Below are 18,149 nucleotides of genomic sequence, written 5' to 3'. Positions count from 1 at the left end.
TGCTTTAGGTGTTACAGCAGTGGGTGTTGCCATCTACCACATCATGGTGGTTTTTCCACTCTCTGTGGTAGAAGGCAGTGTTTTTCTTGTGCTTCTTGATACTACTGTAGTACTAAAATATCTATTGATCGTGACAAAGGCTTCAAAATGTTGGGTAGTGTCATCTCCATTGCATTTAACCACATTTCTAAACATTCTTTGCTGATATGCACCTCAGTGAAGTTCTTCGAGTGTTGATGGTTCTTGAAAGAAAGACTTAGTGAAAACTACAGCATATGAAATATTTCAGTATAAGAACTAGGATCAAACAAAATATTTCTGTTCCTTTCTTTTTGTCTCTTCTTTCATTTCTTTGTTGAAATTCAGGGCAGTCTTGAAGTTTTCATAAAGAAGAAAGAAAGAAGCCATATTCCTCCTTATTTTTGTTCCCTCAACTGAAGAACTGATTTTGTACCTGAAAGTGTTCAATGTTAAAAAGAAACACAAAACACCGAATTTTCAAACTGTGACCTATGGTCTCATTAGATTAGTTTAAATGATCATAGGTAGAAATGCATGAAGGACACTGATTTCAACTAGGATGCTTATGCTCAAAACTAATTAAGACACTGCATTTTGATCGGGTTTTAATTTGCATCCTGCCCATTAAAATTCTGTAGGTATGACTGCTAGTTGTTTGTTAAGTGAACAGATGATTATTTTTCATAGTTGCATGACCTCTCACAAGTTTATGCATTATTAATATCTTTGAATTATTTATGATCTGGTCATGATTATGAAATCATATAATTTAATTATTACTAGTTAATTTTAATTTGTACAGAGGTACAAAGCGTATCCAGTCGGGGTCAGAATTAGGACAAGGATCAGGCAGTCTGTAGAGCACAGCAATGTCAGGTGTTTCCTGGTACTTTTATTACAACTTGATGCATTGGAAGATTAAGAGAGATGTTAGGAAGGAAAAGCATTCAATCTGTGTGTAGTCAGACTAAGATAATTGTATGTCCTGTAACGAAAAACGTGTTCGCTTATTTCTGCTCCCAGTTTTCAAGTGTGCTGTAACAGGGACTGGTGTACATGCATACCTAACAGGTGCAGTGAAATCTCAGATGTTTGGATATTAATACGAGGTATGAACATTATTCTGCCTTTTCCTGGTTAGAGTCTGTTTCTCGAGGTAAGGGAAGAGGATGGCAAAGCTTGTCAGACTGTGTTCTGATAGTACCAGAGATTTGTCTCTCTCCCCTTCTGGTAGATACGATGATAAAATGAAGCCTGAAACACTTGTGGTGTGACAGTGGAGTTGAAAGTTGTAGCCAGTGCCATGGAGGTGGCCAGCAGGACTTGGACAGCACCAGTATAGGATAAAGAAGTCTAATGGAGCAGCAGGCTCCCCTTTGAGGGAACAGGAATAGGGTACGGCAATATGAAGGAGAAACCAATCCAGAAGCAAATCCAAAACTGAACATCTTTCATCAGGAGATTAGAGTTATCTAATCACAAGAAAGCTGCTTGCACAGACCCACAGCTAATGAGCATCCTGACTGGCTCTGTCCAATATCCAAGCTTCTTCCTCTGGCAAGAGACACAGCAACTGTGTTGTCCATCTTTCAGAATTCACTAATGTGTGGCTACAAAAATACTGAAACATCCAGAACGGCACACAGTTAAGAATCCCTTTGATGTGATTAATATTGGAGAACTATACTAAGTCTCATGCAGGTATGAATTCTGACATGACTAAAAACCGTAGAATCGTAGAATAGTTTAGGTTGCTGTTGTCTGCAAACATACTGAGGGTGCACTTGGTCCCCTCACCCAGATCATTGGTAAAGATACTGAACAGAACTGGCCCCAGTACTGAGCCCTAGGGAATACCACTTGTGACCAGCCACCAATTTGATTTGACTTCATTCACCACCACTCTTTGGGCTTTGCCAGCTTTTTACCCAGCAAAGAGTGCACATGTCCAAGCATGGTGGAAGGCAGTAACGTCTTAGAGATAGGTATTTCTAAGGGATTATTCCAGTAAGGTCTTCTGATTGGGTAAAGGAAATACTAAGTAGTGTTTTAATTTAATAGTGTGTATGAATAATAGTGAAATATTGCTTGTGATTGATTTTAACAGTCTGTAGAGGCTGTTTCTTTTGTAAGAAAGAAGATAAGAGAGAGACCAGAAGATAACAGCCAGTAAGGGAAATGATGCTTCGTGTGCATAGTTGACAGTTATTTGTGTATATGTTACATGCTGCCTCCAAGCAGATCTGTAAGTAATGATGATTTAAATGCAAAACCTGATTAGGAATCCAGTTCTTACCCTACAGCACACAATTAAGAAGGCATCTCTAAACTCTTTGGCTCTCTAATGGGCAAGGCAAGCGTGCTTCTGGTTTCTTGGTTTTTGGGTATTTTATTTGTTTTCTTAACTGATGTTTGAATGTGTGCTTTTAATTTCCCAGATGCAGAGTACAAAGTGCCAGTCATTCAGTCTGAGGAGAATAATTTTCCTGTTGGTATTGTTCTAGCCTTAGTAGCTGCTACTAAACTTCCTTGGCATGGAAAGCATTGCATAGACACAGGAACTGGCTCTGTCTCTTTAGTTTAAGGATTTTTTTTATATATCTTGGACAGCAGTAATTGCTATAGCTCTTATCCATTAAAGTGCCCTGCTTTCTGTTCTTTGTGCAGGATATCACCCACAGCTCTACAGGTATAATGGATCAATCCTGTAGCAGGGGGCCTCAGCATGATAAAGACTCTTTTTCAGTCATGTGCAAATGCATCAGCAATCTGCTGAGGTGCAATTTGCTTTCTGGATGTGAACTAAAGTATTTTTCCAAGTTTTTGAAGTGTGTGCTAATATTTTGGAAAGTCTTTGCCACTTACAGCAAAAGGCTTCAATGAATGTCCCAAAACACGCTGGTATTTTTATGTAGTGAAGGTTAAGCAATGTCTAGCTGAATACTGTGAAATTTTATGGGTACATTTTTCCAAGGCTGCATCTGTTTGTGCTTTTCTGCTTTTTTCAATTGCTGTCATCTGGTGAAAGAAGCTTCATCTGCGTATTTTTAGCAACATCTGGTTTAATGGATGAATTATTTCTCTGTGTAAACTACAAAGTCAAAGCGGTAGATGCAAACTTCTCCAGGGAGGCGTGAAGCTACTGCACATCTTCTCTGAAGGACAGAAGCCAGTAACTATGGAACTGTGAGAAAGCTTACGAAGTATTGATTCAGACATCAGTCAAGTTTAAATAATCTGCTCGCCTTCAGGAAAGAGTTATGCTTTGCTCGATACTCCTGATTGCATGTTGCCATATGTGTGTATAAAAATTAAGCACTGAATGGAGCAGAGGTTTTTCTTTAAATCAGAACATACTGAGTTATAGTGAAAACTAAACCTTACAGTTTCACTGGTTTCTATGGGTTGTGCTAATGTAAATTATTTTGGATGTGTATGGGCGGATTAGAGAGGCCACTTGATAGACAGGATAGAAGGGTTTTCCAAGGGTCTCCTTAGATGCATGTATATCCCAAAATTATTACAGAGTTAATCTGGTACCTTGCTAAATTCTGTCTTGTAAGTAATTTAAAGATAGTTAGGGGTCTTTTCGAACAACTAAATAGCAGAAAAAGAGGGGCTTGAAGTTGTGAGAACTAACCCAAATGTCAAGGTCCAGAGTCTTCCACAGGATGAGTAATTGCTTGTGGGTAAATAATCTTAGTTGTTCCCAAGCATCTTCCACAAAAGCCTTTCTCAGTCCAAACAGCAGCAGCTCTGAATTATGAGTGTTTGGTCTTCTGTCCTTTCCATTACCAGGCTTCAGGTGAAAAGATGAGTCAATAGTGTTGGCATAATTCTATATTGTTAAGTTGGATTGGCATGATATAAAAGTCATCACTCTGCAAAGGAGACTAAAAATCTCTTTAAGGAGATTTTTAAAACGCCAATGTATTTGTGTTAAACTGGAGACTAAGTTGATAAATTGTAGTTTGTCATCATCTGGGTAACCCAGACACAAAATATCTAGCACAAGAGCAGTCCTTAAGTGGTTTTACTCTTGTTACAACAAAGAAGTGGGGAATTAGGGAAATTAATTTAGGTCTGGAATATTTCTGTACCATCAGCGCCTGATGTGAAATTCGATCTCGGAGCAAAATGTGTAGTTTTGCAATGCGCCTGTTCTAACAAGCATTTTAAGGAGATGAATGATCACATGAGTGATTTTCTTTGGAAATAATTTATTTCCTTAGCCAAATTTGATTTGAATTTTGACCTTTTAAGACTTCTGATCTAAATCCATTTAAGGTGTGTCTGAAGAGCATAAAAGACAATGAGAAGTCAGCAGCTTTTGCATTAACGATATATGAACTGTTCAGAATGAAACATTTAATCCACAAAAGCTACACAGTCCTCACTCTGCAGCAAAGCAAAACTTACGGAAATTTGAGAAGAAAATCAGCTTGGTCTCTGCCTTGCACTGTGCTCACTTGCTGGTGCTACTGGCCATTTCCCTCTCTGTGGTTTTCAGTGTTGCACTTGAGACTTATTCTACAGCCAAATAGGCTCAAGTATTAGGAAAATTTAGATTGATGATCAAGGAAATGGTCTTATCCTGTTTTGTCCTCTTGCTATTAGCAATAACATTTTAGATGGCCTGCAGCAGCTCTTTTTCTCTTACTTTCTTTTATGTGCCATATGAAGGTAATTTAAGGAGGTGGGGAGCAAAGCTTTAGATCTTCTGAACCATATCTGATAAAGCATGGATTCTGTGATTATGAAACAAAGCACGTAATTCCCATAACTTAGAAATCTATTGCTGCTCTGATTTACCCCCAGTCAGTTGAATTGTTTGCATCGGTTGTTGGAAGGTCAGGTTCTCACTCACGAGAACAGATGTTCATCTGAAATTTTCTGTGGAGAATACGCGATGAAAGAAATTCACGGCAAAGATCGTCAGTGTATCGCTGTCATGTTTTCACTTCGGCGCTAATTTCAGAGGAAATGATGTGGCGTGTCTTCACTGTTTATACTGATGTGACTGTTACTCACCATATTGGTATTTACAGACTCTTTGCACTGGTACCTGACTGCATCATTTCACTTGTAAGCTCTTTAAAAGGCATTTTCCTCTGTGTGTTTCAGCTTGGGTAGCTGCTTGTCCACTTTCCATCGTGAATGATCCCTTCAGGCAGGACAACACTCAGAATTTTATCTGGTACCACATTGCTCAGTAATTATTAATATACTCTTCAGCAAAATAATAGATCTTGTAGAAATAGTATAGCAATAGACCTAGCATAGTAACAGGGCTTGAACAGATCTCCAGCCTTGGAGGAGTGTTATTTTTGAACGTACCCAGCACTGCAAGATGCCAGCAAATGCAAGTATCTTTGCTTTTATTCTGTGTACCATGCTGGTTAACTACTGAAGGATAAGCAAAGCGTAGTTAATTACTACAAAGTTTCTGTTAAATCTAGTCTCCAGTGCTGTTTTTCCTGTTTCAGTGCATTGAGTCTGCTTTCTTGCAATAGAATTTCCTCTCAGTTATGGGCAGACAGCAGAGGGTAGACGTGTGGCTTCAGCCATAGGAGGCTTTGGGGACATCTGTTTTTCCCTTGTATCATTTGTGTTCCACTCCATCAAAGTAGGATGCATCTGGGGAAACATGGGAGGGAAGGAAAAATCCAGACCTCTCGGTGGTTGTGTCTGTATGAATCAGCAGGTTGGTTTGCACTGGTGGAGATAGATGTGAGATAATAAACCAAGTACATCTTTGTTTACAGTAGCATTTGAGAGAAAGCATAAGGCTCCTCTCTGAGGAGCTGCCAGGCTGGCTGGGCAGAATGGAGGAACCAATCTCAGCATCAAGATGTTTTAAAATGCTAATCAGTATGTATTCATTACCAAACACCTGCAACTGAAATTAGAACAACAGCGATAGAAGGGAAACTGACGTTGTGAAAATGGTGTCAAACTGCAGCAGTCCTGTGATCTGGCAGTGGTGCAGGTGCAGAGTGGGCAGCTATGCAGGGCCGAGCAGGAGGTGGCAACAGGGTCACTGAGTCTACAGTAATTAATCTTTCAAGCATCGTTTCCTTAACATTATAAGCAGCTTCTGTTTTAAACATGTGGATGGCTGTCTGGCACAGTTCAGTCTTCTATACATCTTAGACCTGGGACACAGCTCAAATATGGTTTAACCTGCGCACAGTGAGGAGTACGTAGAGTGATAGGGAAGCATCAGGGTGGACACTAACAGGGAATGATCCGTATCTTGCACTCAGCATAGAAAGAGATGTAGAACTGAGCTATTAAAGAGCAAAGTAACAGAAAGAGGAACCTGAGAGGATGCTTAGAAGCAAGACGAAGAATTGGTAAGATGGCAGAAGTACTTTTGGCTAAGAAAAGGTGAGAAAGGTCCTTCATGGAAGCTGCTGGTTTCTTAGGCTGATGGGTGCTCCAGTGGCTGGGCAGCAGCTGAGGCCAGGAGTTGGTTGTGTCTGGGTTTGAGGGACATATCTTTGAGAGGGATGTTCAGTTGGCCTGTTTTCTATGTGTATTTCATCTCCAGACTGAACATGAATCTGTATGCGCTGGATGACAGGGGCTTTGTGGGGTAGCTCGGCAGAGCAGGGCTGCAGCAGGGTGGAAGGGTGCACACCAGCACTGGCTGCTTTGCTGGCAACGTATCAAGGGATCGCCATTTCTTCAGAGAGTGCTGACTCTACATGGTCAGTTGCTGCTCAAGTGCAAGGTGGAACTGCAGATCTTACAGCTTACTGCCATCAAGGCAGCATTAGGGTTTGGCTGTGGTTTGGTGTATGTTTGTGCGGTATTTGTTGGGTTAATCTCTCTCTTTTAAATGTATTTGAACTTTGGATTTCCAGCTGTCCTGAGATCAGGTTTGGGACTTCACAGTGATATCCTGCTTTACGTGTTGTCCTGTTAGTACGTCCATGTCAACATAAGGAAGATTTCTGGTGGTGGGCTGGCCATCAGCGCTTAGCATATTCCTGTTCAACGTAGGGCTGGCTGGCTATTTCTTAACAGAACAGTTAGAGAAGTGGGTTCTTTGAATTTGCTTTTGAAAGTCAACTGCAGTGGGGGTAGCTCCTCTGAAACATGCCAGGGTGTCTGTTACTCCACAATCTCACCACTTGTTGCCAAGCTTCACTCATTGTAGGCATCTTCATTCTGTTTTTTCTACTGTCAAGAGGGTCATATCCTTCACATGAGTTCTCAATTGACCTGGAAATCATAACCCAGGCAGATGTTCATCTCTCTTTGAGGTCTTCTCTTCAAGTAAATAACATGGTTTGCATATCAGAGGGTGATGTCTGCAATTGATGTGGTTGCAGCTGAAAAGTTTCCCTAGGTACAGCTGTGACTTGTGGTCCCTTTAAGCAAAAGCTAATTTAAGAAAAGGGACAAAAAAAAAGAGTTGCCAGTATTCCTTTAAACTATTTAAAATACTGTTGGCACTCGAACTGAGTACCTGTGGTTATACCTGTTCCTCACAATATTTCATTGCCACAAAGTCCTTGCAAACAGAGACACAAGCTCAGGCTTGGTTCACCTCTGGTCTGATTCTTATTTTTACTGTCTAATTAGAAATGCTGCTTCTTCTGAATTATTTCACTGTGTAGAAAAGAAAGCATAGGCTTCTTCTTATAACTTCACTTGACCTTGGCACATTCCATAGGCATTACTGATTACATCCAAAGTGTGCAGCATATAGCTTATTCATCAGTGACGTAAGGACTTCTATTTGACCTTAAATCTTTGCATGCAGCATTTTTAGCTCAAAGTCCTGCTGCTGCAGCTCTTTTTGCTTTGTGTGATATTCATGTGAATGCTCTTAGCTTCTGTATGACCTCATGTGTAGTAAAGGCTAGTCATTTGGAGGAGATCTGTAGAGAAAAGGCAGGTGTTTAAATTCAGGAATGTTGCTGGTTATGCTTCCAAAGACCAGGCTTGGGAAAAAGCACATTTTTGAATGTTGGTCTAGGCTCAAAGTCCTTGATAAAATAGCAGGGATTACATTTTTCATCTTAATTGTACCTTAGTCAGCTTTTAGAAGACAAGGGGCGATGGGTTGAAACATAAACAGAGGAAGTTCAGGTTAGATATAAGGAGGAAGTTCTTTACTGGGGGGGTGGTGAGGCACTGGAACAGGCTGCCCAGGGAAGCTGTGAATGCTCCATCCCTGGCAGTGTTCACGGCCAGGTTGGACAGAGCCTTGGGCAATGTGGTCTAGGGTGAGGCATCCCTGCCCATGGCAGGGGGTTGAAACTGGATGATTTTTAGGTCCTTTCCACCCCAAACTATTCTGTGATTCTATGATTCTATTGCTAGCCATGAAATGTCATCTCCTTCCTTGAAAACTATTTAATATGAAGTTTTTTTGTAATTTTTCAGATGTTCAAATGAAACAGCATTCAAAAAGGAAGATTTGTTTTGGGCATACAATTTCTGCCCCACTCCATACTCTTGGACAGCACTTCTGGGCCTTATTTTGTACTTGGTTTTCTTTGCACCTGGTAAGCAAATGTTTGTTTTCACATAAAAGTTAAAAAATGTAGAGGTAGGAAGTCAAATATTGAGGCTCCATGATAAATTTACTTTTGGGTCCAGCCATTAAACTGAGGTTTTTCCTTTTTTCCTAATTCTCAGGGATGGGTCCTATGCCCTGGACTGTCAATTCTGAAATCTACCCACTTTGGGCTAGGAGTACAGGAAATGCGTGTTCCTCTGGAGTCAACTGGGTTTTCAATGTGCTCGTGTCACTGACATTTCTGCATACAGCTCAATATCTGACATACTATGGTAAGAAACAGTATGAGTCCGTGCGTGCAGTACTACCATTGGCATAGATTTTCTACTGATTCTGGGTCGCTTAGTTGGTTTTGCTGTGAAATGTCAAGTGTGAATGCAGTGTTCTCAACCCACCGTGGTTTAGTAAGACTAGAGATGCATCTTACTAAAGACACGAGCTGCCTGGATCGTAGAGTTTGGTCCAGCTTTCGTGAGAAGCATTTCTTAAATAGGAACCTAGGCAGTTGATTGAAATTGGGAAGCTGGAAAAAACCCTACTTTGGACCTGGTGAAACATGCCGATTCCCACTCAGGAGACAGCATGTGCATTTCTCCAGTTTGTTATGGTATCCAAGGTCGGTATCAGATGGTCCTTGCAGGATTACCTTTCTAGGATGCTGCCACCCCACTCCCAGCTTTTGATTAAGTCTTGTCTGCTGGGGCGTGTAGAGGGTTTGTCAGATTACTGCTCAGCCACTCCAGTACAAGTCATTTAAATTACATTAAACTGCTGGGGAGTTGCTGTGACCTTCACGTCATTGCTGGTACAGGGCCTTTCAGCTCTACTTGTCATTCTTTTGAGTCATCAGTCTAGAAACACATGGCAGATAAATGTTTGTTGGTCCTTTAGTACATTCTCTGCCCCCCTAGGTATGGTGGGCTGTGGGTGGGAACAAGGTCCTTCTCAGTGCCAATTGTCCCTGCAGAGGAGTTCTAAATAACAGTTAGATGTAAGAGTCACAAGTATTATTTTAATTCCGGCTATTTCTTTTCTTCCAAAGTTTCTCATTTTAGGGGGCTCTCTGAGTGTGTCCTTCACTTTTAAGATAAACTGAGCTCTTGACTTGATATGTATTTGTTTAATTACTGTTTATTTTAACAGCAGAATGACTTGCCCAGAAAAGGTGTGTATTCCATGTGAAATAAAATTGCTTTTGTTAATTTACTCTGTTACGGAATGATGCAGTAAAGCTCCAAGCTTTGCTTTTATGTACTCATTTGATATCTGCAGCCTGCTGCTTCTGCTGCTCCCTCTGCTCTGGAGCAGAGAAAGGATAGGAACTGACTTCTGTAACTGACTGTGCATACTGTTTTACATTGCAGGAGCCTTCTTCCTCTACGCAGGGTTTGCTGCCTTGGGACTGGTTTTCATCTATGGCTGCCTTCCTGAGACTAAAGGGAAAAAACTAGAGGAAATTGAGTCTTTGTTTGAAAACAGGCTATGTACATGTGGTATGTCGGATTCTGATGAAGGGAGGTATATTGAATATATTCGGGTGAAGGGAAGTAATTACCATCTTTCTGACAATGATGCTTCTGATGTGGAATAATTTTCAGCTGCTGGTGTATTTAATCATTTAAAAGCCTTCTGGGGGAAAAGCAGCTCTCTGATGACCTCACTGCCCTGCTTCTGGTCTGGTTCTCCTTTCTACTGTCTAGTTTAAAATGCCTTCATGTTCAAAAATGCTCCATTTGGGAGGATATTCAAAATGCTACTGTTTTCTTGATAACTCAAAGCAATGGCTTCCAGAAGAGATTGAATTCCACAGTTATGTGAATTCACCATGTGTGTGCAACACTGCACCATCCCGAGGTAGTCAGTAGGGTGCACTGCACCAGACGAATAAAGAAGGCTATCCTAGATGGTCAGTGGTGGTCCTTACATTCAATACTGACAAGGGGTACAGAGTGGCTAATCAGAAAGCAGTCGTTTGTTGGATCCCCAGCCCACAGCAGCCTAGGAAACAGCTCTGCTGTGCAATACAACAGATGACGAGTGCATAAGCTGCTGCAGTGGTAACCATTGAAAAGGTGTAACTGATTAAGAGCATACAAATACCTGCTATGTCTATAGAGGGAACACTTACCAGATTTGCCCCAAGAGAATTTCCATTTTCATTTATTTGAGGTAACAAGCAGAGAGCTCTACTTGCCTGAGGGGAGCTTCACTAGGGTAGCAGACATCCGTGTTACACCAGGTTATCTTGCCACTGCTGCTCTCGAGTACACACTGCAGTCAGGAGTTAGTGTTTGTGAGAGAAGCTGCCAAAATTCACTACCTAACAGCAGGAAAACAGAGCAAAGTGTGTGTCTGCATGTACAAATGGCCCGGTGTTTATGGCTGGGTACAACATGGAGGCTTCGGTTAATTGGGAAAAAATTCATTTTGTTTTCCTTTTTGCATTTGAACATTTGGGTTTGTGCCTGGCTTTGAACACAAAAGATCATGAACTGAAAGAAAGAAAAGGAGGGGAGGTGTTTTGTGCTGCTAAACGCACAGTGGTCATCCCTCCTGCACCTTTTGCTCGTGAATAATCATTTTGCCTTCAGTTTATCTTCATATGTGCAGAGTAGATGAATCCCAGCACATTCTTCTTTCAAACGCCCTCAGTCAACCAGTGTCTCGCTGGATCTAAAGAGAAATATTAGCAGGGGGCAGAAGCCTACATCTCATGTTAATTGCCTTACTGAAGCATTGCAAAATTGTCAAGAAAATGTCAGGCACAAGACTCAACTTGGCTGCCTTTAGCGTGGTAATGAAAATGTGAATGGGTTTTTACTCACCTGCCATGATCGCTTGCCTTGGAAAATTGAATTTTATGCAGTTACATAAAAATATGATGTTATTTTTTTTCCTCACCCTGCCCTTGCTGCTTTACGTCTTCAGAGATACGAGTTTGAAAGCATCAGCAGTTCAAATTCTTATCTTTGAAACATTTGCTTCATGAAAGAATGTGGAAAACCTCCTCTGCCTGTGGGCCGCCCCCCCCCCCCCCGCTCATTTGGTAAAAATGCATTCATTTTTCACTGTGTAAAGGTTAAGGAAGTTGTTTGGTTCATTAGCTTTTATAGAGCTGCTCTGTGGGCTTGTCTTCGGTTGAAAAACACTTTGAACGTAGGATTACTATCAAAACTGAGACTGGACATTTGTTACTAAATTAATTGGGTAACGTTGGGTTTTGTTGTAAAGAGCTCTGACGTTATCTGAGCTTCTGCGAGGGGTGTGCTTACTCTCCAGTTACTGACCTTCAGCAATTGGCTGTATTTTATGTTACTGCCTTTTTTACTTCATTAGTTGAGGGAATATTTTTGGAGAGAAGACTTTTTAAAGCATTCTGTGACTTGACTGGGATTAGAAGGGGAAAACATAGTGGACAGAGGGAATTACGCTGCCAGGAGTGGCTCGACCTTAAACATCAGCTTGAGCAGCGAGGGGGCTGGATTCTCACACCTCCCGTCTTGCCTCCCCTTGAAGTGCACAATATCTCTGTGCTTGCGAGCACAAGCTGGTGCAAACACTCAGGTCTCCAGACCTGTCTACAAATGCCCCCGCCATGGGATGCCTCCGTTAGGCTGTCACCTCTTTGAAACCTTCACAGAAGGTGCAGTGTGTGAAATGAGAAAAAGGGATACTTGGCACAGTTTTAAGGGTAAATTTGTTTCTTCCTAAATCCAACAAATGTGTATTTGAAGGTCCTATTTTGGTACAGTTTTGTTGCCTAGAACAGCATGAATAGCTCTGTAACACCCAACCTGTACTCATATGGTTGATAGGTTTGAGTGTTTACTGGCTTTTGAGAATAGGGACTTTTGGTTCTGATGCCCCCAAAATCACAAGCCCACACTCACCGTTACACCTATGAACGTTCCCTTGCTTGATGTGTTTTGCTGGAGCAGGGCACAAGCTGGGGATTGTCCCTGTGCCAGCACAGCGCTAATGCTGACCTCAAGCTTCGTTGCACTTGTGTCCACAGGTAGAGGAAACCACTGCGCTTATTGGGCATAATCAAAGGAAAGTCACTGGAAAGATCACTGTCACAAGATGAGCCTTTTCTGTTTTGCAGGCAGTGCTGGGGGTTTTTAGCAGCAGAAGACCATCTCTCTCTGCCAGCCCTGTTTCACAGATGCTCTCAGAAGTGGCACTCGGCTGTGTACAGCACTGGGCTCATTTTCTCACACGAGTTCAGTCTTACTGAAAGCATTTTCTGAAGGCTTGCATCCCCTACCCTTTTTCTCGAGGCAAAATGATTGAAACTCGTGCATTTTATTCATCATTGCTATTGGTTATGAGGGTGCAAAATAAATTAGGTTCTTGATTGTCGCTCCCCCTTTCGCGCCCACAGAGGTGGGTTTAAGTCTTCCTTTTAGTCTTGCTTTACACCAAGACAATATTCCGTACCTTAGAAATGCTGAACCTAGTACGAAGCATCAATGTGTAATACAAATGAGATCAAATACTTCAAATCAGTCTTAGCAATTAGGGTTTTATTTTTAGAATTTGGGAAAATTTATAGTGTATCAAGAAAATTAAATGTTTCTATTTTGCAGAGATTTTTATATTTGTGCATATTTTAAGTTTTAAGAGATTTTTGCTAAAGGTAGACTTAGTAACATTCCAGATAAAAGAATAAAACTACAGTGTAGCTGAATAATCTCTTATGACAGGATTTTAATTTATGAAGTAAATCGTGTGTCTAAGCACAATATCATTTTATTGATAGCTTTCTGCAGAAGATGTGCACTCGTTTCTTCACAGGGACTGCACACTTAGTTCAGGTATTCTGTGCATCAGGAGTGCTGGCGTAATGCTGGTAGAGTTGGACATATTTATACACAACACTGAGCTATTTCAATTCTGATTAATCTACCGACTCTTCGTGTTGTGATCTAACAGCAAGGATAAAGGAAACCAGTCCTGATGCATTTTTAATCTTTTAAAATGTATTTCACATTAATTCCTATACAGTAGTTTGCTCACCATGTTGAAATTCAAAGTGTTGGGGGGACGTTGAGAGAATTTGCCACTTTTTTCTTCCCTGTGTCACTTTGCTGATCAAAGTCATCTTTTAACAAGAGAAACAAGCCTGTTTGCAAAATAGACATAGAAACAAAGCAAGGCCCAGGACTCCTTTGGAGAGCTGAACTGCATTGCTATGCATGCACCTGAGACAGATGGTTAGACGTTGCTACCTTGTGAGTTGCAGTGACAGCCCTGTCAGAAATTTGGGGACTAGAGCAGATACACCCCGAGGACCATTGTTCCGACTTCTTTTGGCGTGAATTGGTAAATTTAGCATTTCACTGGTGCAGGAGTTAGGGTTGGGAGGCAAGGAGAGAGAAATGATGTGTTAAAAGCCCCACAAAGTCATATTTCAGTAGAGATTGGTGTTGTAGCCAAGAGGAGCAGTCTCTGGCTTGTCTCCCTTGTGGGAGAAGGATGGTGGGAACAAGGGACTGTCCTTGGTCCTGTGGATGGGAGCCGGAGAACTGACAGACTAATGGGGGAGAAGCACACAAGTGCTCCTCTCCCTTGCCTACACAGAGGTGAGAATGTGGCAATGGAGTTTGCAAAGCTAGTGCTTGTTACCTCGGTGAAATCTTTTGCCTTTCTTAGTCACTTGTGTTGAGCACTGGGGAGAAGTTTAGACTTCCAGGGGCTGCTACAGGCTCTGAGCAAGGGTCTTTCCTTCACCCATGAGGGTGAGGGGCACAGTCCCACAGGTACACAGTAGGCTAATAGAAGATGGACCCTGTATTTGTCAGCTTTATACCCAGCTTTCTACTTAACGTCAATTCTCTTCTAACATGGTCTTCTTGACATTTTACTTGTACTTGTGTAAAAGGGTTTGTTTCCTGAGAGAGAGAGAAAGGGAGAAACAGGCAGAGTCTTCACAGCACAGAGATCTCGGGGTAGAAATCAAGGCAGAAGAGGCAGTTCTGCAAAGCACTTTAAAGAGTAAGATGTTTGTGCACTTTTTTCTGAGAGAGTCAAGCTAACCAAACCCATTCCTCTGCGTTGGGTAGAAAATCGAGCTTTGTGTACCAGGCCAGAAGCAGATAATGCCACAATATGTGCTTTATGGCAAAATGTGTTTTTATTGCGGGTACCATTTACAGCTTACATGTAGCTGCTGCCTATGAAGTGACTCAGTCGTTCTCTGGATTTTAATGAGTCACATTTTTGTGCAACAATCTTAGTGGTTTTCTATCGATCTCCATCACCTTGTGTACAGTACAGTTAAGCATAATCCACAAAGTGGTCTAGGTTGTGGCAGTGTTACAAATGTCAGCACAGTAAAATCTAGGTGAACATTGTTAAAGAAATATTGTTGTTTGTGATACTGGGGTTAAAACTCCTTAAAGGCAACTATATATAGATTTTAAAAGTCTGAAAAAATGGCAGTTCTTATCTATTTTGTGTATGTTTTCATATAGAGAAGGAGTTTTTTATGTGCCAATAACCATCACTGTAGTGTTTTGTAAATGGGTGTTAATAGTGTTCCAGAGTTCTGTATATGAGAATATACTTCAGCCACAGTACCTGTTAGTGTGAACCAGCAGCATGTTTTCAACCTTCCTCACGCCTCTTCACCAGAGGTGCTCGCTCATCAGCTTCAGTAGAGCTCACTCACGCCAGGGGAAGTTCGACCACCATCAGGCCTCAAGAATACAGATTTCATCTAAATCCCACTTTTTCACATTGTCCTTCGATGGTTTGTTACATGTGAATGATCTGGCATGTGTAATTATAAAGCTTGAACTCCAGTTGTAGTCCTCTGTTCTGTTGAGATACAGTTTGTCAAAATTTGGTTTGGCTTTACATCGCATTTATGTCAGTATGGGGCACACTGGTTAATCAGGAATATTGTCCACCTATTTCTAAAGGAAACATTCATTTCTGAGATGTTAAAATAAAGGCAATTGTCTCTCGCTGCCTTAAACATTACACAGACTTTAGAGAGGACTGAATGTATGACCATCATCGTGACTTCTGCAGGAGAAACTTCCTGGGTCCGCAGCAGCTGTGACACGAGTCAGTTTCATGATGCTGGGATGCTGCATTACACCACAGGCCCTGCCTCAGGCACACCTGCCAGCTGTTCGATTTGAAGTGTTCAAGTAGTCCCCACGAAACCGATAAGATTATTCTTATGCTTGATACCCTCCATGCATTCAGTGTCCTGCTGGTCCAGGGCACTGCTGGGAAGTGGCACGAGTCACATCTCTGCTTTCCATCATGAATCTCACACCCCTACAAAACCACCAGTCAGTTTTAGTCTATGTAGAATATTTTAGACATTATTAGAGACCAAATGGGTAGTAATAATGCCATGTTGAATAAGAGCGTGCACATGGTGCCATCAGGCACACTGTAATCCCCGGGCGCGTGTTACGGTATTCAGTACAAAACAGGTTTTGGCAAAACTAATCGCTGGGCTGTCCAAGTTACTTCTTAACCATGTCGGACATGTGCCATTTCCTTTTGCAACCAGTCAAGCCTACGGCGTATGAAAGTGGTGTGCATTTTCTGGAACTTAAGTGATGTAAAATTATTCAATTGACTTCTGATTGCTTTAATGAAGTTTGGTCTTTACATGAAAATAAATATCTTCAAAGAACTGTCAGTGCCAGAAGTGTAAATGAACAAAATAAAAGGTGAGATACTTAATAACAGAATCTTTCTCAAGGTTTCCTTTGTTCGGGTATTCGGGTCACCTTTTAGAGCTGCAAAATTGCATGGCTCAGCAAAATGAGCTAAAATAGCCCATGGGCTTGCCTGAAATAAGTGAAGGGTGAGGATAACTTTGAATATGATCTCAGTCGGATGTGTTTGGAACCAGAGAGCATTTCTGTGATGATGGTACACTGGACAAGTGTCCCTTTCTTCCAGAGGATTTGTTTGAAGAGCTGAATGCAGTTACACGGAGCTGCCGACTGTCTCAATGTCCCCTGCCCAAACAGACCAGTTTTGTGACAAGTTTTACATTCAGATTTGATTTTCAACCGGGGATAAGGAAGAAGTTGCTATTTTCTAATGGGGAAATGTCCTAACTCTGCCAAACTGGCTAAAGCCAGTTTGATGGTGAACCACGGCCATGCCATGCTGGGGGCTGCCCTGCCTGTGCTCCCTGGTGTGGCAGAGGAATTGAATACACTAGATTGGGTGGAAATTGGTCCTGTTACCCCGACCTACTGCAGGTACTATGACTGAATCCTTGTGAGATCCAGAGTTGCCTCTGACAGAGCTGTAGCCTTTTGGTCTGGGACAAAAACAGATCACAGCCAGCAGCAGTACGGCTGATGAAGAGATAGATGCTGGCAGCAGGAGACTGCTCAGCAGTGTGTGTCTGTGGCAGCGCTTACCTCCGGGGGGGAGAGAGGGAGCTAATCATGGTGCACTGACAGGTTATGGTTTTAGCTTTCTGGCTGATAGTGCTTGTAACGGTGATGAGTGGCTGCAGTTCAGATTACTTGTCACCAAATCCACATGACAGCGTTGTAGGATAATGAAAAGCTGGCGGCTCTGCTGTCAAACACTCAATTTTTTGCCTTCTCCCATTTCCCTGTGTTCCAGCTACTATCACAGGACACCTACTGATGAATTGATTTCTGCTGAACAGGTTCTGCCACCTGCAGAATCGAACTGCAGGCAGCAGCAGTACTTGCTCCCAAATCTTTGTGAACATTTTCAGGTCCAGGCCCCCAAGGCATTGAGGCCGGGTGGTGCTGCATCCTACCCGAAGCCATCCGTACAGTGCTGCATGGCCTTAGCTTTGCGAATGGTGTGAAGTGTTTGCTTTCGAGGCTGCTACAATTCACAGGAGGTAGGTGACAAGTTAAAGGTAAGCTTAAACAGAAAGTCCTTTTTCTCTGATCTTGGTGGTCCCCCGCTGGGTCCTGCTGGACTGGTTGAAGAGTCCTGCCGGGGAACATCTCCTGAGCTGCTGCCCCTCCAGCCCCTGCCCACACAGAGCTCCCTGCGCAAACGTATTCGGGCTCTTCAGCTGCTGCAGTTTCATTTCCAGCACATCACTTGACCCAGAATGAACGGCATCTCCACCCTTCTGATGGAGAGATGAACGCATTCAGCCTGTCAAGCAACCAGCTGAAATCTGTCGGGAAGTAGTCACATGCATCTGCCATAAGCCAGTCCACCAGCCTTGACGCGGGGCTGTCCTGTTCATCAGCTCGTCACCAAGGCAGGTTTACACTCACTTGTTTAGCACACATGACCTACCCTGTACCCGTGCATGTCAGTAGCTGAGAAGCTCTGCATAGAGCTGAAATTCAGAAAGCTTTTGCCTTTTCAGAGTTAACTGCAGGAGCACCAGAAATATTTTCTGCATCTTGTTTTTGATAGAAAGAGGCAACAAATCCCCTCTGAGGCCTCTAGAGAGACGTGTGGGCTTTGTTTGATTAGACGGTTTTATGGGCGACCTTTGGGTCTGGGTTTCAGGATATAAGGATCCATCTGTTTTCAGATGAGTGAGACCTCTGCCTTAGCTAGCACACGATGATTTTGGGTACTGTGAAATCCCATGGAAGTGCTA

General features: G+C 42.2%; 1 protein-coding gene across 2 annotated transcripts in view; it reads left to right on the top strand.

The window, feature by feature from the left end:
* SLC2A13 (solute carrier family 2 member 13) overlaps window positions 1-16,275 on the top strand; it is a 160,961-nt gene extending 144,686 nt beyond the window's left edge. The window contains exons 8-11 of one of the 2 annotated variants that reach the window (XM_065665747.1): window positions 8,422-8,543; window positions 8,677-8,829; window positions 9,922-10,050; window positions 12,663-16,275. In XM_065665747.1, the coding sequence (XP_065521819.1) occupies window positions 8,422-8,543; window positions 8,677-8,829; window positions 9,922-10,050; window positions 12,663-12,682 (424 nt within the window). In that variant the 3' untranslated portion in view covers window positions 12,683-16,275. Of the gene's footprint in view, window positions 1-8,421; window positions 8,544-8,676; window positions 8,830-9,921 lie in introns of both variants that reach the window. The other variant, XM_065665738.1, reaches the window with a different exon arrangement.
* Window positions 16,276-18,149: the final 1,874 nt, after the last annotated feature.

Source organism: Lathamus discolor, chromosome 1 (assembly GCF_037157495.1).
Source record: "Lathamus discolor isolate bLatDis1 chromosome 1, bLatDis1.hap1, whole genome shotgun sequence".
Classification (NCBI taxonomy): Eukaryota; Metazoa; Chordata; class Aves; order Psittaciformes; family Psittacidae; genus Lathamus; species Lathamus discolor.
The sequence above is the reverse complement of the archived record's forward strand: the minus strand, read 5'-3'. Positions and strand labels throughout refer to the sequence as shown.